The sequence below is a fragment of the Onychostoma macrolepis genome, chromosome 08, assembly GCF_012432095.1.
Source record: "Onychostoma macrolepis isolate SWU-2019 chromosome 08, ASM1243209v1, whole genome shotgun sequence".
Lineage (NCBI taxonomy): Eukaryota > Metazoa > Chordata > Actinopteri > Cypriniformes > Cyprinidae > Onychostoma > Onychostoma macrolepis.
The window spans coordinates 4,851,988-4,878,395 of NC_081162.1; the positions used below are offsets into that span (position 1 = coordinate 4,851,988).

Below are 26,408 nucleotides of genomic sequence, written 5' to 3' on the forward strand. Positions count from 1 at the left end.
AAAATGCAGCTATTTTTACATAATGTTAATAGAATCTATTGTTATTTGCACTTGCAAATAGAATATCGCTAATAAAATACCATGTTCACTATTTTTGACTTTTTTGTGTGTCTTTAGTCAAATTTGATCAATTTAATACACCCCTGCTGAACAAAACAAGTAATTTCTTAAGTGTCTTGGCTGTTCGTTTACACAACTACAGTGTTTTGGGGGCCTGAAAATGCTAAACTTTTGAAAACGACACCGTCATTGTTTCTGTGTAAACTACTAAAAAGCTAATTTGTGAAAACGGTGATACCATGCGCATTCATTTCATGTATACAGTCTATATGCATGTGTGAAAGCATGTTTATTTACAAAGTGACATCGCCATCTACTGGCCTGGCATGCATAATGCAGCGTTTTTAGTCATTTTCGCAGGATCCATGTGAACAGAATCGTTTTGACAACATTGTTGTCTGTATGCAAAACCTTTCAAAAACACAAAGGAAAACGTTTCAGATTTTAGTACAATGTTGTTGAGGGTATGCTTGTATGCTTCCTCATTTAACCTCTATTTATCCCCCCTTTTGGTTTAGTTATTTCTCTGTTCTTGCAATATTATGTGGTTTGAGTATTTCTTCTTGTCTTGTTCTCTTGTATTAGTTTATCTTGTAAATAAATTACACTTGCTGCTAATATATCCTTCCCTCAGCTCTTTCTTGCTGATCCTGCAACCAACCCTGACAAACATGAAAAGCATTCTGTGCTGTATCCTGTCCTTAGATGAGCTTTCTCTCAGTGGATGTGACAGCATTACAGTCAAATCATCCTTTGCATGAGTAAGAAATAACATACGAGTTCACCCGAAAGAACTTTGTACTTCATTACATCCAAATCTCATTGCCATTTAAGATATATGATATGCATTTCCTCAGTTTATTTGCTTAGTCCAGGAGACCCAGCATGAAACAGGTGGCTTTAACTCTTGGCCTGTTGTTGTTCTCCATTCAGGGATGAAAGAATGTTTAAATGAAGCATCGTGTGAAAGCAAATACATGCTATAGAGAGAAAGCCAAGTATAACTGCAACATTTGTCATTAATGTTCATGATAGTGTTTTTGGCAATGAAGATCTTCTCTGAGTAAACATATGCACAAATATGCACACTTAGAGGGATAGTTGACTCAAATATTGTCATCATTTATTGAACCTTCATGCTGTTACAGACCGTATGGTTTTATTTCTATGTGGAACACAAACTAATTTTTTATTCTTACAACAAAAGTGGATGGTGAGCACAAGCTACAAAAATGCACAAGCTAAAAAAGTTCTTAGAAACTGAATTATTCTGATCTATTATGTGTAAAGCTCCATCAGTGTGAGGCTGGTTTTCATTTCCTATCGAGCTGTGGAATAGTGCTGTATTCGACTTTTCATTTCTGCTTTTCATCACTTCAGTAAAGCCAAGTCATATTGAATTAACTGACATTTATAATAGTGATTTATCAGATTCCTCTGTTGGGCTGTGAAAAATGGATCACGAAGAGTCTTTTATAAGCTTCAGAGTCCTTGTGCTGGTGAAGATATCAAAGACATGGTCATCTTTAAAAAGAAATGAAGTGGAAATGAATAGCACTGCAAGCTATTTGAACATAACTGAAACCTGCTTCAGCTCTAAACCTCCCAAATCCCATCCACTTTTCAAACATATTCCCAGACAACCTCATATACTCACTCCTACAGTATCACCAACAACTCATATAGTGCATAGAGCACTGTGTCCGTGTATCCAGATCTTCATTTCTCAGCTGATTTTTCTTTATGGTGCTTAAACCTCACATCATTCATATCTGTTCAAATGTTTCACTACTCTTCTGATGTTTCTTCCTGGGCAAAAACAAAATCTACTCTACTGTAAATGAATGGAAAGAATTTCATCTGAAAGTCCACTGATTTTCAGTATCAAACTGAACCTATGAGGAATCTTGCAAAAGATTATTTCCAAAATTGCCATTTTTATTTTTCATTTCTGTGGCAGAAAAAAGCTTGACTTTTTTCTGCTGATTTACATTTATTTCTATCATGACAACTCTCGGAAGATTTTTAGCATGGTAATGGATATGACAGTGTTAATGTATTTGGTCTTAAATGATCTGCTACACTGCTGCTGCTAAATTGCTGTTGATGTAGATTTTTTCTGCTGCTGCAAAGCAAGTACAGGAACTTGCCACTGCCAATACATATGCCGATACAGTGGTGTGAGTATTTAAGAAATACTGCTGGCACACAAATAGCATATAAAATAACCCATAGCAGATCTATACAGGTGGAGCTGGGGAGGGTGGAGGGTTTCAGTAACTCTGAAAGCATGCTGCAAACTGCTCTAGTGAATGCTAACCAGCCATTTAAATGTAAAACAGTAAGCTCACTGGCTGTGTATGCAACATGAACCAAACAGCTTGTGCCAAGTTGTTTAATGCTGTAAATATCATCAGTTTGCATTAATGACCCATCAGCCTGCGCAATCTAGAGTTCCTTATAAATGTACAAATATATATATATATATATTTGTTATACTTCAACAAATAAAGAGTCTTACCTTGTCTCCAGGTTGTGGTCGCATGATGGACACTCTGTCATACCCTTTCTTCAGAAGCACCCACAATGCATCCAGTTTTCCCTGTGCATCAGCACACACACACACACCCCAAAAACACAAAAATGAATATTGAAAAAGCAAGCATATGTGTATACAAACCAGTGATCCAAATCTGTTCCTGGAGGGCCACTGTCCTGCAGAGTTTAGCTCCAACTCTAATCAAACACACCTGAACCAGCTAATCAAGCTCTTCAGACTCACTAGAATCCTCCAGGAAAGTGTGTTGGAGCTGGTTGGATCTTAACTCCGCAGAACATTGGCCCTCCAAAAGCAGGATTGGACACCCCTGTCCAACTGTCTGTTTTCTGTACGATTCAAGTCTTTATTGTGTCTTCATTGACCCTCAAGTCTTTAATAACTTGCTCCTCACATTGTTCGGTCACCAAACTCTGAGAAATGAGTTATATTAACAAAGAGATTTCCAGAAGCCAACACCCCACATGTGGCCTCTCTGGCTCACTATCAAATGAGATGGATAAATCTCAAAGCCACAGTTTAGAATTAATCAATCCTTCGCTATTGAACGGATGAACGGAAGTGCAGACCAGATTCGTGACAGCTATCTGCCCCACAGTTATTAATATACAACAGCATTCTGATGTCCCTCAGCCTCAACCCAACTTCCTAATAAAGACAACTGACCCTCATTGCACAAGAAATGAACAGAGAAAATTAATGAGGGAAGGAAAGCACAGAAGGGCATCTTGGAAGATTTATATGTAAAGTTGGGTCACAAAAAGTGGCACGTTGCCTTTCCAAATATAAAACAACATAGACATACATTAAATACAGAGATGAACAAATAAAGGAGGGAATAAACATTCAAAGGAAAGATACACAGACTAAAAGAATGAACAACGGGGGGAAAAAAAGCTTTGGCAATGCTCTGAGCTCTTGGACGGCGAGATCTATTAGAATGAGTGAGTGGAGAGAGGTGAAATGAGGGAAACCTGGTTTTGAGTGTAATAAAGTACTGACTCTGCAGGCATAGTTTCTTGGAGGTCACCACAGTTTCTGGTCTGTATTATGAATCCCCAAGCTGATTCATAGATGCTTGATTATAAGAACGGACATCTCAAGTCAGGTTTTTACACATATTAATTCAGCAGGAGAACAGCATGGTGGGAGGCTGCTCATGTTTAACTGTCAACAGAATTAGTCTCATCTATAGTCTTAAGATGTGTCAGTGGCTGCTTCTTTCAAAGGCAAAATTCCTAGACTGATTGCACAGAGGTGCAACAAAGGCTGTCCCAATTTGAAGGCTCTTTTAAAAGTGTTCTCTAAATGCATCTTTCAAAGTCTGCTTCGTTCTAAGGATGCAGCCCCTAAATTGGGAACAACAGCTTTAGTGTTTTACTCAATAGAACGCAAACAAAATATTTGAGATTTTAAACATTTTTTAACTTTTTTTTGAATATTTTTTGTTCTTTTAATGTTGTACAATGTTGGACCCTAATGTTCTTTAAAGTATCATCTTTTGTGTTTTACAAACTGTTACCCATAATAAAGGCTGCATTTACACTGCAGGTCTTGAGGCCCAATTCTGATTTGTGGACTATATCCAATTTTTCTGAAGACCGGCTTCTTTTAAAAGTGACCCATATCCGATATCTGCATTTACACTGGCAAAACAACCCAGGGTAGACGTACTGACAGGTTTCCAGGTCTGCTAAACAAAACCAGCCCATTTGCTATTCAAAACTATAGTCCAATCTGGTATTTTTGTGGTTTTCCCCTCTGGTGGGGGTCCTCCTGCATTGAAAAAGCTGGTGGGGGGCGGGGGGTCACTTTACACTACAGACTAAAAAAACAATCCATGGCAACAGTATAAAAGTACCTCAGTTCTGCAGGAAAACCACAGACCTGGCAACACTGCATACTGACCCAGAAAAGCGTCCACCACGGACAACATTCACCTCTGACACTTTTTCAGTGATGTACGACTCACATTGACAGGGGAATATCCGATCTTTCCGCTTAATGGCAGATGCAAATGCACATATCTGATTCATATCTGATTTTTCACATAAGAATGAGGCCTGAAACTGATCTGGGAATGTCAGAAATCATGCACTTTATATGTACATGGGTCATATCCGATATGTGCCACATGGGAGGAAAAAATCAGGTCACTTGATCATGTAATGTAAATGCAGTCATAGAAAACTGTAGAAACCCATAGAATACCATAAATAGACTAGCTAATACTTGCACACATAGTTATTATGAATTGCATTTAACACGAAATGCAAAAAAATTATACACTATTATGTTCTCACCTTAATGGGCGAGTACCATTTACGAGGGCCTGGAGGTTTCCGCATGCCATTATTCAGGATGCGAGCAGGAGCAGCTTCAAACTCTTGCTCCGGCATCTTTACCCTCGCGTTCTTCGCCTTCTCCAGTTTAGCACCCTCCTCGGTCGAACCTCTCTCACCCCAGCGAACCTAAAATGAAGGAGGTGGCCATGGTCATTTTATCCTGTATGACTCGACAATGATCCAAAGAGCTTCCAAGAAGCTCCAAGAACATCTGTCCTTCTGTATAAAGGAGTGCACATGAATTTTACAAAACATTTCCTCATTTTTACATCATAACCTTCCTGTTATTAACATTTCAAGATCCTTTCCAGGTATAAATGGGGGTGTGGGGGAAGATTTTCAGGGTCAACTCAGTAGCATAAAAACAAAGAAATTTTGAATAGCGACAAAGAATGCGTATTTTATGTTGTTTTCTCAAATAGAGATATTTCTGGACAGGTATTTTTAAAGACAATCAAACTGCAAACTCTGCACTGCTGGTAATTGAGGCAGAATGTTTGACAGAAGGAAGGATTCCAAATAGCAGATGAGCTGTATAATGCACACACACACATTTGTTTTCCTCAATCGTAAACACTGTCTTGCTGTGATTGTAAACTTTGGTACTTTACTGGCAGCCGTTTGATGAAACACAATTGCTTTAACACGCCAAAAGTTGCTTAGCTGGTCTCCAAGCCTAGTCAAGCTGATCTTGAGATGATTTAACTGGTCAGCAAGTTCCAGTGTCCAAAACCATTTTAAAACCAGCAAACTAGACAACAGACCATGTTATGTTGGCTTAAACTATCTTTTTCCCTTGTGTTTGCATGGTAGATTGTTTATTTCAGGCATACTTTTGCGAATCAATGGATTTGACAAACATTTTCCTTTTTCCTTCTGTATTTCCTGTTTTTCTTCACAGTTGTGGAATTCGCTTTCGGCAACATCGCTGATTTCAATTATGATGTGCTGAAGTCTCTTGGCATGTAATATAAACAACTGTGGTGTCATTCCAAGTAGGGGCAAACTGTCAACTAGAGATTTACTGACAGAATCCATCACCCTTAAGAAAGACACTTAACCCCAGGTTCCTCCAGAGACACAGCCTGTTTGCTCTGGATGAAAGTCATCTGTTAAGAAACTGAGCGTGTGCTAATTTAGTGGCTGGTTCCCTCCAGCGAGTGATAAAACTGTTGTTTACCTCCATTCTTTTAATACCTCCAACTCCTCTTCCTCCATAGTAAGACGCATCGACTGTGGGCCACTTCTTCTTCGGAGTTCCATCCTCTTCATCATCCTTATAGAGCAAACAAAGACAATGAAATTGTGACCAAAATGGAGTCCAGTGGTTCTTTACCGGTTGGCCACAAATCTGTTCTGGTCACAAGCAACAGGTAAGAAGCTCGTTTTGGTGCAATTTACTGGTAAATCCAGCCTTAAAAATTCAGGTTCCACATTAGCATTGATGGTTCCATGAAGAACCTTCACTCTTAAAAATAAAGCTTCCGAAAGGGGGTTTTCACAGTGATGCCATAAAAACCCATTTTTGGTTCCCCAATGAATCTTTTAGTGAACAGTTCTTAAAAAAAAAAAAAAAAAAACATTTTAATAATCTGAAGAATTTTTTTTTTTTTTTTTTGCTATAAAAGAAACTTTTACGGAATGGAAAGATTCTGTGGATGCTAAAGGTTAAAGACTCCATCAAAGCCAACAAAGAACCTTTATTTTTAAAAAGTGTGGAAACTTTCCACTGCACAAAAGGTGGAACAAGGTTCTTTAGATTATTAAACCGTTCCTTACACTAAGAAAAAAGATTGTTCTTTTAAAGAACTGTTCACTGAAATTTTCCTTTGAGGAACCAAGAATGGTTCTTCTGTGAAAACCCCCTTTTGGAGCCTTTTTTTTTTTTCAGGTAAAACAAAAATGCGACCCAGACCACATTAAATAGGTTACAGATTTCACACTATGTTGGCTCGCCATATGTCCAATGTAAAATTTGGGTCTCTATGTTGAGAACTGATATACACATTTTATTAAATGAAACAAGAGCACTATTGTAAAGATTCTTTGTTTGTTCCAAGTACATATTTTTCGGGTCTTATTCCAATGGCTGAGCATTTTCCTAAATGAGGTGTGACTCACTCCTTTAAAACATGACTTTTTCATTTATTGCCTCTCAGAAAGGCACGAGCCACGCTTACGCCCTCCCTAGCTCTTCCTGATCCAATAAAATAAATCCAAAATGGCTCACTCAATTTATGACTTTATTTTTCCAGCTCTGAGGAAATTTAACCCCGTTTAACAATCAGTTCTTGAGATTTGAACAGACATCTTTTAATCAATGTGTCCATACTTAATCAAAAAGGTTAACAGCTGTCCCCACGCTTCATATTTCAATTTTACCACCCACTTGATTCCCCGTCACATTTTTTTATATCCTGAAACTTTAGCGTAACTTAAAGAAACCTTCAGGGAAATTTTCCAAACCCACAGCCATTCCACGTATGACATTTCTACAGTCTTAGAAAAGTGACATCACTGATGAAAGATTTATAAATATATGCTATCATATTACAGGTCTTTAATACGGCCAGACTGAACTAATTCATTTTAGCGCAGCTGAGCTAGAGCGGTTAAACAACAGCCTACAAAGATCTGGAGAGTTTTATGGAGTCCAAAGACTCTCCCAAAGTTCCTGTTAAATGGCCGAAACATTCTGACCTTCAGAAACAGTTCTAATTCTGAATAACATCATTACAAAATAACCTCCAAATCTGACCCTTTTTACGGTCTTAATAGACATTTTTCATGTGTGGACTTGGACAATGAGATCTCAGGGATGGTTTCAGTAAACAAGCATTAAGCCTAATCCAAGATAGACAAGAGTTAAAGAAGAAAATCCCCATAAACGCTCCAGAGTAACTCTTAGTTTCCACAATATAATACCAACACATTCTCACATATACTGTGTGCAGTCAGACAGTCATTATCACAAAATAAACCCCTTTAGCGTGATACAACACCCCCCTCTCTCTTACGTCACGGTCATGTCTGGGTTTATTTAAGCGATAATGACCAGCTGACTATACGTTATCCCACATATTACACGGCTACTTACCAGGATATTTATTATCTCACTTACAAATTACCTTAAATCTTTAGCCAATAAAAACAGTCCATTGTAATGTAGAAAACTGCTTAATAGTTTAATAACAAACCCTGGGTTACTAAATCTGTGAAGTCCTGCTTACAAAGGGAAAAAAAATTGCCTTTAAACAGGGAGCAGCCTCTGATTTGTATTTGGCTACAAAAGAGCTGAAGATTGAAATTTTGAAAGCTAAATAAGATTATAAAGTAAAATTGGAAGACAAGATGGCTGCAAATAATTCTGGTTCGGCCTGGGCGAGTATGAAAAGTATAGTAGGCCTTAATTCAAACAGTAACAATCATGTTATGTTGGATGGTTTTAATTCTGACTTTGAATTTGCAAATGTTTTAAATAGTTTTTATTGTCGTTTTGATAATTTTGATTTTAGCAAAGAAATTCAGGAAATGAGTCTTAACCTTATGGATACTCAGCATTACAACATTGATCTTCAGTATGTTGAAAAGGCTTTTAATTCAGTAAAGGTGAACAAAAGCCCTGGACCTGATAGTATTTGTGGCTCGTTACTTCATGTGCAAAAGACCTAAGTCCTGTATTTCATGATATTTATAACAAGTCACTACAGACACAACATGTACCTAATCTCTGGAAAGATGCAGTGGTTATTCCAGTTCCAAAATTTAGTCATCCTAAAACTATTAATGATTTTCGGCCAGTCACTCTGACTTTTGAGAAATTGGTCAGGTCTGAGATCTTGAGGCAGACTGAATATGCTCTGGATCCCATGCAATTTGCATATAGACCTCATAGAGGAGTGGAGGATGCTACAGTCACATTGCTTAACTTGCTTTTTAGACATTTGGATGTGAATGGGACACATGCTAGACTTTTATTTATAGACTTTTCTTCGGCTTTTAATACAATTCAACCCCACATTATAACCAGAAGGCTTTTAGAACAGTTTGAGTTAAGTAATAACCTGGTAGGTTGGATTCTTGATTTTCTAACAAATAGGACACAGAGAGTGAGGGTCAACGGTACTTTGTCTGACCGGGAAATCTCTTCTACTGGGTCTCCTCAAGGGTGTGTCTTGTCACCTTTATTATTTATTCTTTACACAAATATGTGTCAGACCAGCTATGATAATAGAACCATCATAAAATATACAGATGATTCGGTTATTGTTAGTCTGCTTCAGGAGGATGAGATCAGCCACGGCCCAGTTGTCGATGACTTTGTTCACTGGTGTGAGAAATCCTACCTTCAGTTTAATATATCAAAGTCTAAAGATATGCTCATTGATTTTAGGAGTAAGACTCGGATGAACAAAGCTACTTTAAATCAAAGGCCAGACAATCGAGTACGTGCAATCTTATAAATACCTTGGTACTATTATTGATGATAAATTGAATTTCGAAGCTAATTGTGCAGCTGTGTATAAAAAAGGTCACCAGCGCTTGTATTATTTGAGGAAATTATCACACTTTCATATTGACCGAACGTCAATGATCATGTTTTATCATACTTTTATTGAATCAGTTTTGTCTTTTTCTTTGGTCGTATGGTTTGGTTAAACATCATTAAAAGCGAGAAATTCTTTAAACCAGATAGTTAAATGGTCTAGTAGTCGATTGGTGGGTGAGTCACAGTTGGATCCAACATCGTTGTATACCAGACAGTTGCAACGAATGGCTACCTTTATTTTAAATGATGACTCCCACCCTTTGCATAGTGAGTTTCAGCTTCCCTCTGGACGGAGGTTTTTAATCTCAAGGTGTAAAACAAAGCGACATAAAAACAGCTTTATTCCTGCTGTTTTAACTGTGTTAAATAAGCTGTAGGATGGGGGAGTCTTGGAGCATTTATCTCATTTATCATGTATCGTATTTTTGTCACTTGTTGTGTTATGTTCTTAAATGTGTTTTGGATTTGTGTTATGGATGGTTGTCATTGTCATTTTACTGCAAGACAAATTTACCTGCAGGTATGAATAAAGTAACCTAACCTAACATTATAAAAACCAGATGAATGAACACTGGCACATTTTCTCAGTAATAATTTATGTATTATTAGTAATCTGCAATCTATTCCTTTATTTTAAGTTCTCTCTTATCTAGCTATTTGTGTCTCATGCCATGTCCGAATTTCCATAATTTTGAGATAAAAAGCTTTAGGCCTGGTTGCACAGACAGGGCTTAGACTAAGCCAGGATTAGGTCATAGTTCAATTAGGACATTTAAGTAATTTTTATAAATGTGCCTTAGACAAAAACATTACTGGTGTCCATCTTGAGACAAAACAAAGGCATTGATATATTTAAAGATCAACCAGTGCAAGTTTCTTTTAGGTGAAACAGCACAGATTTACATTTTAGTCTGGGACTAGGCTTAAGCCTTGTCTGTGAAACCAGGGGTTAATGTTCTTACAGAACTAATCTTGTAAACTTCTACTACCTGACCACTGCAACATCCTGCAGAAACATTCAACATGTATGCAGCTTCAGCAGTAAAATGTAATCTTACAATAATAAAAGCATTACAACACATTCAATACAGTTTAATGTAACTAGTATAGAGTTCGAAAACTAATGCCTAACGTTCATCTTAATAAGCCAAGTAAACTTGAAATATTCACAATATAATGTTTTTTTTTTAATGTATTGATTACTCATATTACACAGATTTGTTTTGCCATTGTTAGTGTTGCTATAGAAACACATCATTTCGAAGATGTAAACAGCTCGAAGTAGAACGTCCGAATTGTCATCTAGTAATTACAACATGGTATGCATGCAGTATCTTATTGGGCTCTTGTTCATCAGAGGGAAAGTTTCATTTTCTTGCTTTAACTGGGACCTTCTGATCTAGCCATCTACAAGATTTATGCTCACCATAAATAGTACATTAAAGTTAAAAAAGTGCATATTAAAAAGGCCATTTTTAATAGACATGGTAGTCGTAATAACCAATTTGAGTTGCCAGATTGTGGCAGTGATAGGCTGCGTGTTGCCATAAGCAACTGTGAAATATTGGTCATTATACAAAAATACTTGACTGATCAATGCTACCACTGACCAATCAGACTCCAGTTTTGCAGAAAGCAACAATAAAGTGTTGAAATGTAGTACAATAGCACTAGGATTTCACTGTTTGCATCACTCGGCTTGTCTGTGCTCATTACTTTTCAGACCAGAGTATGTGAACAGTGGCGTGATTACGGAAAGCTTTGAATGGAAATGGGAAATCTCATTCGCTCCACTGATATGCTGTTCCAGACCAGCTTTCAGTCTGTCTGTTGCTTTGTGACAGGCAAAGCTTTATGTTTTAGCTTCCTTTGGAACTATTTTTGTTGGCGAGTGAGAAATTAATAAACTTACTGACCGGTTTTGGTCTGAAATGTATTGTGCCTCTGGCCAGATCACAGTATGACAACACAAATGCAAGAGCAATACTGCTTAATTAGACTGTGATATGTACAGATCAATTCAATTCAAAAGAAAAAAAGAAAAGTTCTTACCGAACTATCTTCCACTATTGGTGGTGGAGGTTCATGGATAATCTGCAGAGAGAGAGAGAAAGAGAGAGAGAGAGAAGACCGGATGATAAACAACATCACATGAGCCCACTCATGCTGGCATGTCAGACCACATGCTCTCCAAAGTAAAAAAAACAAAACTGTTTTTTTCTTCCACTGACATGTCAAAGGACCCAAGTAATGTTTTCAGTGTGTGCCAGAAAATCAGGTTACACAAAAACACATGGCTAAGGAATTGCACCCCTCCTCTCCCCGTTTTCAGTGTGTTTACAAGCAAGTTTAAATGACCTAAAAATCTGGAGGCCAGATCTAAATGCTAGAAGGCAGGGCTGAGCGTTAAGCTTTTCCAGGTATGTGTCTTCTAGAGAAGTAAAACTGATTATTTACTTCTTCAGAAGTCACTTGTACTATAGCATTCTAGCAATTTAGCAATTAGCAAAACAGCACAGGGCATCAGGAATACAAAATCAACCATATAACTATAATTATGCAACATTCACTTGACCTTTGCCATTTGGGGAAAAAACGTTTTCTAGCTCAGACTAATGTTTCAGTCACTGATCATAATAATTTAGAATGATAACTATATTATAATTATTATTATTAAATGTACACAATATAAATATAAACAAAATAATAACTTATTAAAATTCAATAATGTAAAATGTGATTCATTTACTAATCCCTTATAAAAAATGGTTTTATTGTAGTAAAAGTGCAGTAACCACGTTTTTTATAACCACTGTTTTACTACAAATACCATGGTTAAACTATGGTTAGTGTAGCAAAACCATGGTATTTTGATTTTATTTGTAGTAAAAACATACTTAATTTCCGTAAGGGATACATCATATAATCTCACAAATGTTACCATAATTCTTCATAAATTCCATCCTTTGACCTCAAGGAGCAGCTGTTTGTTCTTTGTTCCTATCAAATAGCTGGTTACAATATGGTTATTTTTTTTCTTCATCTTTTTGCTAAACTCTGTGTAGAACGACAGTTGGTTTGCTAACAGCTAACAGATAATTGTAAAACTGAAACTTATGGCTTCGGTTATATGATGTGACATGCAATATATCTTTTAAAGGACATTTAGAAACACAATTTGATAAGGCAGTAAAATTTTGTGTCGCTGTTAAAACTGCTAAATTATTTAAAAAGGAGGTCCACTATTCATCCACATGCAAAACAATTGTGAAAGAGGACATATTGTTATTGTTTTGAAACTCATCTGGAATTCTGGGAATCATGTGCAAAACATTTCAAGGACACAGACATTAAAAATGCCAGAGTGTAGCAGTAATTCCAACTCTTTTGCTTTCTGTTTGGACTGAAGGGAAAATTATTTGATTAATTTAGTGTTTTTATAAACAGTTCTGTGGTCTCTTGCTGTGTTCTAGTCATGACAGAATGATTGTATTTACGAGTGAAACAACATCATAAGTCACAATTGCCAGTGGGAAACATTTTTTAAGCCCTCGCTTTACGAGTTGTCAATTAAAGAATTAATGGTTGAAGCAAAATTGTTATTGAACATGCAATTGTGAATGCTGATGGTACCATAGCCATAGGTACCATGATGTACATAGTCGGTGTTCCGTTGATAAAACTAATTTAAATAAAATGCTCATTTATTTGGTTTAAGACATTTGTGCAACAAATCTGCCAATCACTGTCAGCGGCTGAGAAGGATAAAATACAGATAGAGTATTAATAAAACTTAATTTTAAAAATTTCCCTGTCATGGTTGAGATCTGAAAAAAAGGCTAAATTGGCCAATGCATCGAATTTATTCCATGCAAAATCACTTTAACACACATCATGTCTTAAGATTTCTGAATTTATGGGCAGAAACTGCCAGAAAGGTCTTGAACACAGTTAGCATATAGGCCTAGCTAGTGTTTCATATACTGGGTATCCTACAGTAAAAACAGCTTTATTCGTTCCAGTTTTGTCATGTCACAATACTGCAAATATGGCTCTGTGCCTCCAGTAAAACGTTAGCATTACACTACTTGGCAATCAATAGATCTTAATGAAATTGAGAATGGGCACTATTCTTCCTTGTTATTTCAAAGGTCAAATCACAATTTCATTTTCCATGGTAACAAAGAATAACTTTCCTAAACAGAGCCCCCTTTAGTTCACTGAGAGATTTCAAGTGGCAGACAGACAATATTACCTTATATAAACAGACATGTCTTTTTCCGTTTTGTAAAAATATTCATTTCATAAGGCATTTTGCCTAGCTGGTTTGAACTTGACCAACACACATGGTATTTAAAGTCTAAATGACCCTGTGTTAATAAATAAAGTCAAGCTATTTAAACACAGCAATAAGCTAATGCTAATTCAGTCCATGTTGGCCAACAGCTGGTCTCTATGGAAAATTATCGTAGCTGAGCGAGATTTTAGCTGGTTCAACCATGAACTTCAGCTCAACACTCCTCTAACATGGCAGTGACTCATTTCTTCTCTTTTCCTGTTGTGCCTTTCCAGACAAATTCCAGACATGTCTAGTTCTTCTGATTTTTCTCCGAAGATTTCTCAGTTGGACCTCACTGACAGTTTGAATTATTATATGTCCCTCAGAAAATCAAGAGAATGGCCAGGCTTGGGTCTCAAGAGGTGTAAGTAGACACTTTGTCCTGTGGCAAATGTTTAATCGCTGCAGGATCTAGCATGGGTGTCGAACTCAGACCTGCTCCAACATACCTGTCTTGCATCTACCACCTGACAAAATTAGTTTTCAGGTAGTTCTGCAGGCCTTAATTAGCTGGCTGGAGCTGAATTATGGTTGAAGCTAAACTCAACCATAGGAGCAGGATTTGACACCTCTGATCTATAGAATAAATCTTTCACGGCTAGAAAAGACCAGAGGTGTCCGATGCCTTCATGCTGAATTTATCTCCAACCTGCTCCAACACACCAACCTGGAAGATTCTAGTGATCTCATGATTTTCTGGTCCAGATGTGTTTAATTGGGGTTGGGGTCTGCTAGAAGTTGTCTCTCCAGGAGCAGGATTTGACACCTTGGGCCAAGATCATAGCAGGTTCTGCGGTTAATTATCTTAAAGTATTTTTCAAAACCATCTTATTGACCAGTATGAGGTATGTTTTGGGTTCCACTACCACTTGCTTAGCTGGGATATGAAAGTCACTAAATATTCAGTAATATCATCGATTTGGCATTGACATTTTCAGATGAGAACACAGGTTGAACGGAATCGAGCTGAATCTACTATTGTCTTCTGTTTTAGAACTGAATTAAATTTGTTCATAATCTGCAACATTGACACTAGCCTGGTTTCCATTACAGATTTGCACAAAACTTTTGCGATATTTTATGTCAATTAAAAAAAAAAAACAACGATTGTGAAATGACGGCATTCCCATTAATCCAATGTTATGCGACTAAAATGTTTTCCTTTCATGATAAGTTATGGTGACGAACGTTGGTAGGTTTATGTATATATCGCAGCCACTGCACTAGCTATTATTCCTTCACTGCCCTGGTCTTAAGAGGTATGCTAGTTACTGACTACACCTAATTCCCATGCTGATTGACGCTGCTTCGACTGCCACTTAGAGTGTTGCAAGTAGGACCAGTTACACAAGTAATAGAGCAGCATTGCCCAGTGTTGTAGTCGGGACCAGGTCATTCGAGTCAGTCAAGACAAAGACCAGGGGCCTCATTTATAAAGCGTGCATACGCTCAGATTTAATCATAGAGTGTGCGTACGCTTAAATCCACGCCAATGCTCATATCTGCAAAAAAAGTGCTTAGCGTCACGTCAGGGTCTGAGCAGACGTACAACTTTTCCTTGTCGGAGTACTGCAGGTTTTTGAAAATGTAAGCTGTTCTTGCAGCTCGCTGTTCTAAATTATGATGATTGGTGATCTTTCCTATATAATGAAATTAATTAGGAGTCGTTTACAAGGCAGAGAGCTGTAACCATTCAGTTGCGTGCAAGTTCTAGATCATTTGTGATTCATAGATTTCACATCTGAAAGAGACACGTACGCGTGCTTTCTGTTCGTACGTTCATTCTATGAATCACACGTACGCATATTCGAGAGATGATCATAAGATCAAATTTAGGACAGTTTCTGCGCAACATTTTATAAATGAGGCCCCAAATGAGGCTTGAGTTTCTTTGAGTCAAGACTGAGACCAGAAGAGGGTGAAGACCAAGTCCATGATGAGTCAGAGTCCAAGACTAGATGCTTTTTCCCCCCTCTAAATTCTTATACTCAAACTTTCTTTGTGTAAAAGAAGGTTCCACATATGCAGTTCTTCTGGAAAAGCAATGAGGAAACTCTTCTCATGTTTGACCTTGAATGTTCAAAGGTGATGTCAGATCCAAGAGTTGTTGAATCAATTTGTCTACAAATCCCAGGTGGCCTTGACTCTGTGTGAGTCTAATAAACTCAGTCAGGGCTTAACAAGTCATTACAGGACAAATAGGGCATGAAAGCAAACCCAACTCAACCTGCACAGATTGCCTGGACACCACTGGAGTTCAGCCTAGCAACAGAAAGGCTCATTACATGGTCAAAACAAACAAACCTGGAACAAAGATCAGGAAACAACCAAAGGTTGTCCAGATTAAAGGTGCAAAGGTACAGCTACCCTTTAAAGGAAACATCTTCGCCCTTGTGTCCCTATAGGCCTGTCACATCTAAAATGTCTCTTTGGGTAATGGAGTTTAGCTCAAGTCGCCCTGGTGTATTTATATAATTATTGGAAAAAAAGAAATCCAACAGGTTTGTCAGATATGAATCCTGATTGAACACATTAATCTTTTATACGAGGGGAGTGTAATTTTAGCCCAGTGTAAGCAAATCATCTGCCAACTGTAATTCTCATATGTAGTGGTTAGATGTTCCAAAAACTCAGAGTGGTATAGTTGGAAAATTTGATGTGTAGCCTAATGCATCGTCCTAAAAGATATTCATTTAGAAATACAGTTGAAGAGACAGCCAAGAAGATATTAATATTTTATATTGGCAAAAACTTCAAATGTACTCCCATGTTTTTGAAAGATGAGTACTCTTCCCCACATTTAATGAAATCATCTTTAATTAAATCTTCTTAATTTGTTATTGGTCCATTCTCAGTCACCAATACCCCATGACATAAGTCCATTCTGTGTACTTATGAACAAAATAATGAGATCTTTTGTATATCGGTATCTAACCATGCAATAAGACCACACAGTATCTGCACTGTTTCCGCATTGATTGTGGGGGGGGATATAAATTATTATAAACATGGTAAAATGTGCAGCTGAGAGTACTACTTTTGCATTCCACTGCACTGCTTTCCCATTGTTCTTCTATATTAATATGCACTTTGTGGATGTGTTTGACCAGAGATACAAGCACATTCTAAAAAGTAAGTTAAACTTCTAGACCTTGCTTCTTTTCTTTTAAATTCTGCGGCCCTGTGTCTCACATTTTTAAACACAAAAGTGTGTTCTGTGTGAATATCCCCCAACTGGTAGCTGATTGTTATTAATTATTAACAAATTAGACAAAATATTTAGTAACTAAGAAAGGATGAGAAATGTGAATAATTTTGGTTAGAATTAAGTGTGGTTAGAATAAAGTTAGAATTTGGCAGAAAATGCAACCTAATGGGAAAAACTTTTTTTCCAATACAGGTGTGGTTTTAATAACATTAAAATATACTGTACAAATGTCAACTTTTTTAATTGACATTTAAATCAAGCAAGAACCATGCATTTTTTCCTAAACCTTAACCATACCTAAGTTCAAGTGCAGCAAAGCCAAGTATAAATGGTGACAAAAAATTTATTTTAAAACACTTTATTTTGATGGTCAACTACAACTATCGCAACTACAGTACATGTCACCCAAAAGACGCGGCTATACTTAAATTTTCAAGTATATTTGGACAGATGAGTTCGACACATGCGCAGTATCACCTATTGACTCATTTGGTCTCAGTGTTGACCTCGCGCCTATGCTGTGTACGTGGCCGAAGTATACTTTGGGCTTAAAGATCTACTAATATAGATTACGGGCCAAATTTATTAGCAGCTTGTACCTGCACAAACTTTTTTGGGGTTAAAAAGTACTGTCAAGATAAACTAAACATGCACAGTGAAAAATTATTGATAAAAGGGCGTGGATGCAGGTATTTTCATGGCTGACCTTATTGCATATGCATTAGTAGGAGTTCTGTTTTCTTTAATTTGCACATTATCAATAGATCATCCGGAGAAATTTCCACTCCAATTGGTGCTTTTTTGGAATTATGCTCTCACTCTAATTTGCCTTGTTTAATAAATCTGGCTCTAATACTCTAGTGAGTGTTAGTTGACAAAGTTAGTTGACAAAGTTGCAAAGATACTTAAAGTTGGTAGAATGTCTAAAGTGGATGAAATCAAGTGTAACCCTCAGATTTAGCAAAAATGTGTGCAGTCAGTTCCTATTCAGTGACATCTCTCTGATTAACTACCACAATACGAGTCATAATTGAAGAAATAAACTATCTAATCAAAACTGTTTCCTGAAATCTTAGTAACTTTGCTGCAAATCTGCTGTTCAAACCACACTGGTTCAACAATACAACTATCGTTAATGACATCATGCAGGTGGTGATATAGTAATAGTTTTCTGTGCAATCCTGCAAATGCAGATTTTGTGCAGGTCTGCATTTTAGTCCTAATATGTAGCAGTGCTTCGATTTGAGTAAGCTCAAGATTTTCCATGCAGAGGACTCACCACAGTGCAGCAGAGAGGCCAAAACCACCAGAGGAGGGCCAGAATCAGCAGCAGCATCACTATCAGTAGTGCTATGGCCAAGATCGTACCATCAGACTGCAGAGAGGAACAGATATGAACACTTCTCTAAGTGGGACTGTTTTTTGTTATGACATTAGATCCAAATAACATTCAGAAAAACATTTGGAAAATGTAATGGAACAATAAGATAATGTCAGCTGTTCAGTTTCTTTAGTTCAAACAATGGTTGCATGAAAGGGTGCTAGCTATGAAAATAACAGATGATGCATGCTGAAAGGGATGGTTATTAAACGAGGGGATGAACTAAGTTACAAGTGATCTCACTGGGAGATCTCATAACCCATTGGCTCGTGAGAAGCTTTTGGATTTGTCTGGTGGGAAACACATTGTGCTTTTCTAAAGAGCTTTGACTGGCACCACTTTATAGGCATCAGACATTCCAGCAATCCTTTTAATATTTTTTTTACCGTAATTTTGTTTTTGTTCCCAGCCTGTAGAACCTTTTGTTTAGGTTTCTTTAACACATTTTTCACAGTAATTTGGCTGCATTTTCAAAAACTAAAACACTACAGCAATGAGTGTTAGCTAGGGTATCATTTTGAGTAATACTGCTGGTTCAAGCCTTGTGATTAATATATAACTTAATTATATTTTTTAGTTGCATGAAAGCAATGAAACTATATTTAACATAGTGCAGCTCCAGCAACAAGCTACTTCTTCCAACATTAAACAATTTGGTACGTGAATCAAAAGCTTAGGGTAAATATTTTATTATTTATTTATATTTTTATTCAGCAAGAGCTCATTAAAAGATAAAAAGTGACAATGATGATTTTTAGAATGTTACATAAAATTTCTATTTCAAATAAATGCTGTTCTTCAAACTTTCCTTCATCAAATAATCCTGGAAAAAAAACACCTCCACACTTTCCTCCCATTAAGTAGCAAAACTGTTTACAGCATTGATACTAATAATAAATGTTTCTTGCAAATCAGCATATTAGAATGATTTCTGAGAGATCATGTGACACTGAATACCGGAGTAATGATGCTAAAAATTCAGCTTTAACATCACAGGAATAAACTGCTTTTTAAAATACATTAAAATCTGAAACAGTTATTAGGTTGGCTCAAGAAAGCCAATGCACCGATCTACTATTTAAGCTTCTTCTTTTTGCAATGTGCAATATCATGCTAGCATCGTTCTAAAATATGTTAGCAGTATACTAGCGACATGGTAATCATGCCAGAAACACATTAGCAACATGCTAAACATGGTATCATGCTCTAATATGCTAGCAACTGGTAATCATGCTAGAAACATGCTAACAACATGCTAATCAGGTTAACCACATACTAATCAGGACAAAAACATGCTAACAACATGCTAATGATGATAACAACATGTTAATCATGCTAGTACCATGCTAGCAAAACACATTGATCATACTAGCAACATGCCAACAACACGGTAATCATGCTAAAGAATTGCTAACAACATGATAATTATGATAAAAACATGCTAACAACATTCTAATGTGCTAAACCATACTACAAAACACAAAAACACAAGTAGGCTTGATAAAGCACAAAATATGATTTAGAATAATACTTACACAGCTTACAGTGGTGATAGTAACAGAACTAGAGATAAAACTCAGGCCTTCGTTCATGCTAACGTAAAGGGAGGCTGCCCTGCAATACACATAATGTAAAAAATTACTTAAATTCTTTGAGAAACACTACATTGCATTCCTTAATGAGCCACAGTTAACATTTCTGCCACTAGACAGAAAGTACAAATATTTATCTGATACACTTACGTTCCCTCCTCTCGGAGAACAGGAGCTGGACAGAGCAGATACGTGTCCTCCACTACCAATGGCTTCACCACTAATAAAAAAGAAAAATGCACAATCACATTTCAAACAGCAAATCTGGAAAATACAGCATGAAATATTTGCATATTGCTGTCTGATTCCTTGTTGCATAAGGGAACAGTTGATATAAAAACATCTGCAGTTGCTGAGGAAAGACTGCATCTCAATTTTAGTCGTTGCAAAACATCAGCTACATTTTTATCACATTGGATTCAAATGTTCAAGGCTGGAACCTAGAATCAACTCTTATGCAAAGCAATTAACCCCTGGTAGCCCTAAAGTATCCAAAAGGGAAAAGAAGTGGGTCATGGATTACAGAACGGGGTAATGGGGCCAGTGCTCCAAAACCTCTGACTGTCAAGGGCCTCCAACTGAGACGCCAGTGGAGGCCTAAAATCACCCCAAAACAACAAACTGCAGATGTAAAGGCTTGTTCTTGTAATCGAATATTTATGTTATATCTCTCAGATGCAACTCCGAATTACTACACTCAAAAAAATCTAATCAGCATATTGGTGCTTCAGTACTTGACACAGCCAAAGTGAATTTACAAATATAACACTTCTGTGTTTTTTTATCCTGTAGAAAGTTGTTTGTTGGTGCAGGCGGTCGGCGCAAATCCCAAAGAATCAGAATTCTGGCAGAGGCTCATGTTGTCATTGTGCTTTATTGAGCTGTTTACCCATAGCACACGAGGGAAGGTCATGTTGTACTACTAAGTAAAGACATGTGCACATGGTTTCGACTTGCGTGATAAATCAATAAGAATTACTGTTGATACCAAATTGCGTCTCAGCCTTTCGAGAGCTAAATGGTCACTGGGATGAATTCAACAGCCCTTGTGTTTCTTATGCAATCATCTGACTGCTTGAGGATTTTTTCGAGGTTAAAGAAAGGAAATGAAAGTCAAAGACAGCTAGTCTAGACACCCCCAAACCACCCCCAGTCCATTCAATGACCGTCTGATGCATACTGCAATTAGGCAAAAACCTGTGAAAATGACAAACAGGCGAAACTAATTCTGTCAAAACTAAAGCATACATTTTGGGCTTTAGTGTAACATCACAAACTTCTCTTCTGTAGCACAAGGGATTGTGGGCAATATTGACCCAATCAGCATACATAGGCGCACATTAGTACACATATGAAATTGTATACCATCAAAGCAAATCCAAGGTCAGACAAAAATGTGAACACCTGGGAAATAGGCAGTATTTCTTTACTGAGGTTTTTGCTGTTAATAAAGCTTCCAACCTTCTTAGAATAGATTCATACAACTTCTGAATAGTCTACTGTTTGATGTTGTATTGGAGGAAGGAATCAGCTTCTCACTCTTCTCTCCAAAACTATCCACAGTGGTTTGATAATATTCAAGTCAGGTGATTTGTCTGGTCAGGGCAGATGTTGAAGTTCATGTTGGTGCTCCAACTGTCCAGGTTTTATGATTATGACACCATCTTTTTCGCATTTTATCATTGGTGTCTGTAATTAAAGTTTTTGCTCTTTCATGGATGTTGGCTTTGTGAAGTTCTCTGTGAGGAAACAGGGTCTTCAAAGTGACTATTGAGGTTTGCTGTCTCTTTGCTGCAGAAATTCTGTGTTGTTTGGACAGTCCCTATCATTCAATTTCAGTTTTCAACCACTATTCTTCAGAAGTCTTGACATGCTTTTTCATAATCGTAAAGACTGTTGTTCTTAAAACACTAAACCATTGGGCTGTTAGGGTTACAGACACTTCTGCTAAACGGGTTCCCATGATCTGTCCTCTTTGGAAATCTGACAGTCACTGATTTCACACAAGACTTGTACAAAACACAACTTACACTACACTGATACACAAACAATGAAAAGATAAATAAAACATAATTACAGCTTTTTTGTTTTTTTACTGTAGCCTACACAAATGATAGTAACCCATATAATAATGGGTATTCACATTGTTTTGTCCAACCATGTATATCATAATATTTAGATGCACTAATACTCATCTTCTATTCTAATTAGGACAGTGTGAAAATTTCAGATCTACAGACAAGTCAGAATGTCAACACGGTGTAACCACACATGGCACTTTTCCGACAGCCTGCCATCAGCCTTGGGTTCAAAGTAAGGAGAACAAGTTTGTGCATGATGGACATTATCATTCATTTACAGGATATCCTCTCTAGTGTTTACAGTGGTCAAGAGCAAATAAACAGCAGGCCTCCTCAAAGTCAGAGTAAATTTTGTGTAGGTCTGGGAATGTGCCTTGAGGATGGGAGAATGGGACCAGTTTGCTGATAGGTGGACTGAAAAAGGTCAAATTGCTTCCATGACACAGTTACACTCATTAACCAGATGTTCTGGTCTTTATCGGACACAAACAATTAGCATGGTGCCACGTTTGAAACGTCCGGCTTTAATCAGAGCAAAGACAGGCAAAGAGATGCAAAGCACTAACGCTGGTACCCATTACCGATACTGTAAAATTGGATTGAAGTCGGATGACTGGGCTTTGATCTACAGCCAGTGCCAATTTTAATGAAATTACGATTGTTTGGAGAGAATGAGACCCTCCTTGAAACTTTAATACCATTACAGTATTGCTGCATATGAAATGTTAACATGGAATCACTTGCACTTTAATAGCTTTACTTCAAAAAAGAAAGTCGCCAGACAATTAACAGCAGATTTTGTTAAATATACAATGCTTAAACATTTTTTTTTTCCATAACTGCCATAGTAATTAATTTGAGCCATCATACTGTATGTGAACCATGGCACTCTGTTTTGCTAGCCGCTGAAGCAGAAAACAACTCAAAGGCAAAGCTTTTTGTAAAAGTTCTCAAGTGGTGACACCATGTATTGCAAATCTGTTGCCAACAACACAATCTCATGGCAATTTGTAAATATTTTACTTTTTGCTGAATTAGTGGCTAAAAGAATGATAACTATAACGATAACTATATTAACGTCCACACCAATGCATGCTAACATTCTGTATATTATAATTGTGCACTACCATTATGTTGTCTTGTCTGCCACTTCAAATGCTCAAGATATTTAAAGCAGGATGGATTCTGATAGCCAAATGTTTTTATTGTTCACCAGCTGGAAATTAATCGCTTCAAAAGTGATTCCAACAATATCGTTCCTCTGTGCTGTTATTGTTAAAGTTGTGTTTACGTGGTTTAAGGTTAAAAAAAATATACATATTCAAATATTTGAGGTGTACTGTTCTGGAACAGTGTTGTAAATATAGCTTAACCACTGAGTTCTCGTTGTGTACTCATTTGGAAGGCCAAAGAAAGTACTTTCGCTTTCACAACGAAACACACAGCATCTCCATGACGTGGCGGCAGCAGCAACAATACTACAGCGAGAATAAAAGTTGCGCCTTCTTTCATTGCATATACATTTGGGTAGTGTTATGCAAATCTTCCCACACCGTGACGTAGACATGTGGGGGCGTGTTTAAATGAGCCGTTTTAGAAGGGCGTGGCAGAGTCTTAACTTTTATAAAGAATATCTCTTTGGGTTTGAGACTTTAATCTTTGCAACTTTACAGATCTCATCTATGCACAAACAGCTTGTAACACTCCAAAGACAAAGGAAAACATGAAATCTTGAATGACCTGAGGGTGAGTAAATTATCAGGAAGTTTTCATTTTTGGGTGAACTATTCCTTTAATCATATGGTTTGCACAATCCAAATCGTATGCATTTACACAAAACTGTCACCTCATAAAATAGTTACGTTTTCCCGTGAGATTGGTTTTGTTACCATTTGATGTCCCATATAAAATTTGCGTTCTAAAACAAAATTCAGTTATGATTCACTGTACTTCTGCTAGCATACTAATTTAATTTAATCATTCCCGTGACTCATCTGCCGGGCTCTGCAACACTATAGTGTGCAAGACATACACAGATCCTGTTTAAACATGAGGCCTGCTGTAAAAACTGCAAGAGGTAGAGCTGACATTTGCCTGGCGGGATTTGCGAATGCAGTTGGCCTTTTGTGTGGCAGCGTTTCTTTCTTATATCTCCTTAGTTTGGCAGGAATCCATCCTGTAAAACTCCTAATGTAGCCTTTAAAAACTACTATTAGCCAAAAAACAAATGGAACTGGCATGGCATGGTCGGCTGTTTCAAGGTTTCTATGAAAACGAGTCTTCTGGGACGTTCGGTGGAAAAATGATAGCTAATCAGAAGGGTTTATAGATTCTGACTCAAATCATTCCAACCATATGGCAATTACGCAAGAAAGTCACGGAAATGTCTTATATAAGACTGCAGTCATCCCACACAACATTTAACCCTGTTTAATAGTCTTCATTGAGCCAGTGATGTGTTCAGCATGCATGTTCTTGGTAATGCAATGTATTCAGAATCAGAACCATAATTCACCATTAATTTTTACAGACAACTCTCAAATCAAATATGGAGATTATGGCACAGGTTACGAGACCTTGAAAACCAATGTTTGATATTACTGACAACCAACTGATATCTGTATATTATTTGAAAGTCTCAGGTCTGTTCTTCAGGTCTGTTCACTGCACAAAGCTTTATGGTGCTTCTTTGATGCCTTTTTGTTACTTAACAGTCCATGGTGACTATGATTTGTACTTATATAAAAACAATGATGCCAAAAAAAAAAAAAAAAAAAACAGCATACAGGTTTGAAACAACATAAATAATGTCAGAATTGTCATTTTTGGGTGAACTATTATTTTTTAAAAATTGCACAAAGTTGGCAGAATTTCAAGGTACTTACTTCTGGTAAGAGTGTCATTTATTCTGAAGCTGCAAAGAACCTTGTCCACATTTCTAGCATGAAGAAATCCATTTCCTCTCACGACGACTTGGAACACCTCTTTAAAACAGGAAGTTCACACATAACAATGTTAAGTCACGTAGCGAATTCTGAAAGACAGTTGCGATAAAACAAATCAGAGGCATCAATAAAAATGTACAAGAAGTTTTATTTTCTAAATAAAATCATGGTTCAAAGCTTTTTTCTTTTTTCATATTAGCAATATTTTGGCAACATTTTGTGGGTGGAAAGGTCCATTGTCTATTGTTAATAGTATGGTAACTATATGAAGCACTACTCATATCAAAGTCACATTCAAACCAAACAGCTTTCTGCTGGTGGTCAACACAGCAAATTCACATGACCCACTTGAACCCATTGTACTCACCTCCAGCACAGATACTGGAAGGTTCTGCAGCTAGAATCTCTATGCAGGATTTCTTCAAGATCTGATGGGTACAAAGAGAAAATCAGTAGATGGGCAACTAGGTCAGCTGAACTAGTAAAGCTAAATGACCATTCAATGTCTTTAAATGGCCAGTTCACCCAAAAACACAGGTTTTGGAATAACTTGAGGGTGAGTAAATCTTGGCAGAATGGTTGTTTTGTTGCGAACAACCCTTTTAAATTAATCTAACAAACAGTTAATGGAAATAGCAAATGGAGAAAACTTTCCATTGTCAGTTTTTTTGCAGAACAAGTTTATTTTATCTTAAAGAATCCACCAATCATAGCAACACCTCTCCTTCAAGAGCCTCAACAGGACAATCCTCATGTGGCGTTTTTGTTTTGAACAGCACATCTGCTTTCTCCGTCTCTTTCCTCTCCTCCTGGAAATAGCCTTCATCATCCATACCAGCACCTATGTGTGGCGAGGTTGTTTTGATCTACATGTCTACTGCCTTCCTCTGTCATCTATGGAAGTATGCTTTCAGATCCCGAGGTCCCTGCTGATTTACGACACTCTCCTCCTGAGCTTCGGCCAAGAGCTTTCAGCTTGCAGCTAATTGACAGCAGATGGAGGCCAGCTGGACTGACCCCAGTCTCAGCTCATGAAACAGTCAACCTATGCATGGGCGAGACAAGTCTTTACCCAAACATCTCCTCTTTTCTTCCACCTCGGCTTCAGAGCTTAAAAAAATTTATAAATCATTAGCTTTCATTGCAAAAAGAAAGGGCTTTGATGGTGTTTGGACAGACTCCAGCGGACCGTGCAAAGCGGTCCAGGCAGGGCATGGCAGGTCTCTCTGATACTGGAGACAATCCTGCATCTTCAGACGGGACTGAATGAATATTCTTGTTTGTTGTTCTTCACTTCTGTGTTTTTCTTTAATTCTTCTGTTGTTTTTTCATTAAGAGGCTGTTTCTTAGG

The 26,408-nt window shown here is 37.3% G+C and overlaps 1 protein-coding gene across 1 annotated transcript in view; it reads right to left on the reverse strand.

The window, feature by feature from the left end:
* The window catches only part of antxr1a (ANTXR cell adhesion molecule 1a), a 52,137-nt gene that overhangs the window by 10,188 nt on the left and 15,541 nt on the right, over positions 1-26,408 (reverse strand). Inside the window, 9 exon segments of the mRNA XM_058785592.1 lie at positions 2,582-2,662; positions 4,921-5,088; positions 6,143-6,238; positions 11,564-11,605; positions 18,338-18,433; positions 19,975-20,053; positions 20,182-20,251; positions 24,998-25,096; positions 25,425-25,485. Coding sequence (XP_058641575.1) covers positions 2,582-2,662; positions 4,921-5,088; positions 6,143-6,238; positions 11,564-11,605; positions 18,338-18,433; positions 19,975-20,053; positions 20,182-20,251; positions 24,998-25,096; positions 25,425-25,485 — 792 coding nt within the window.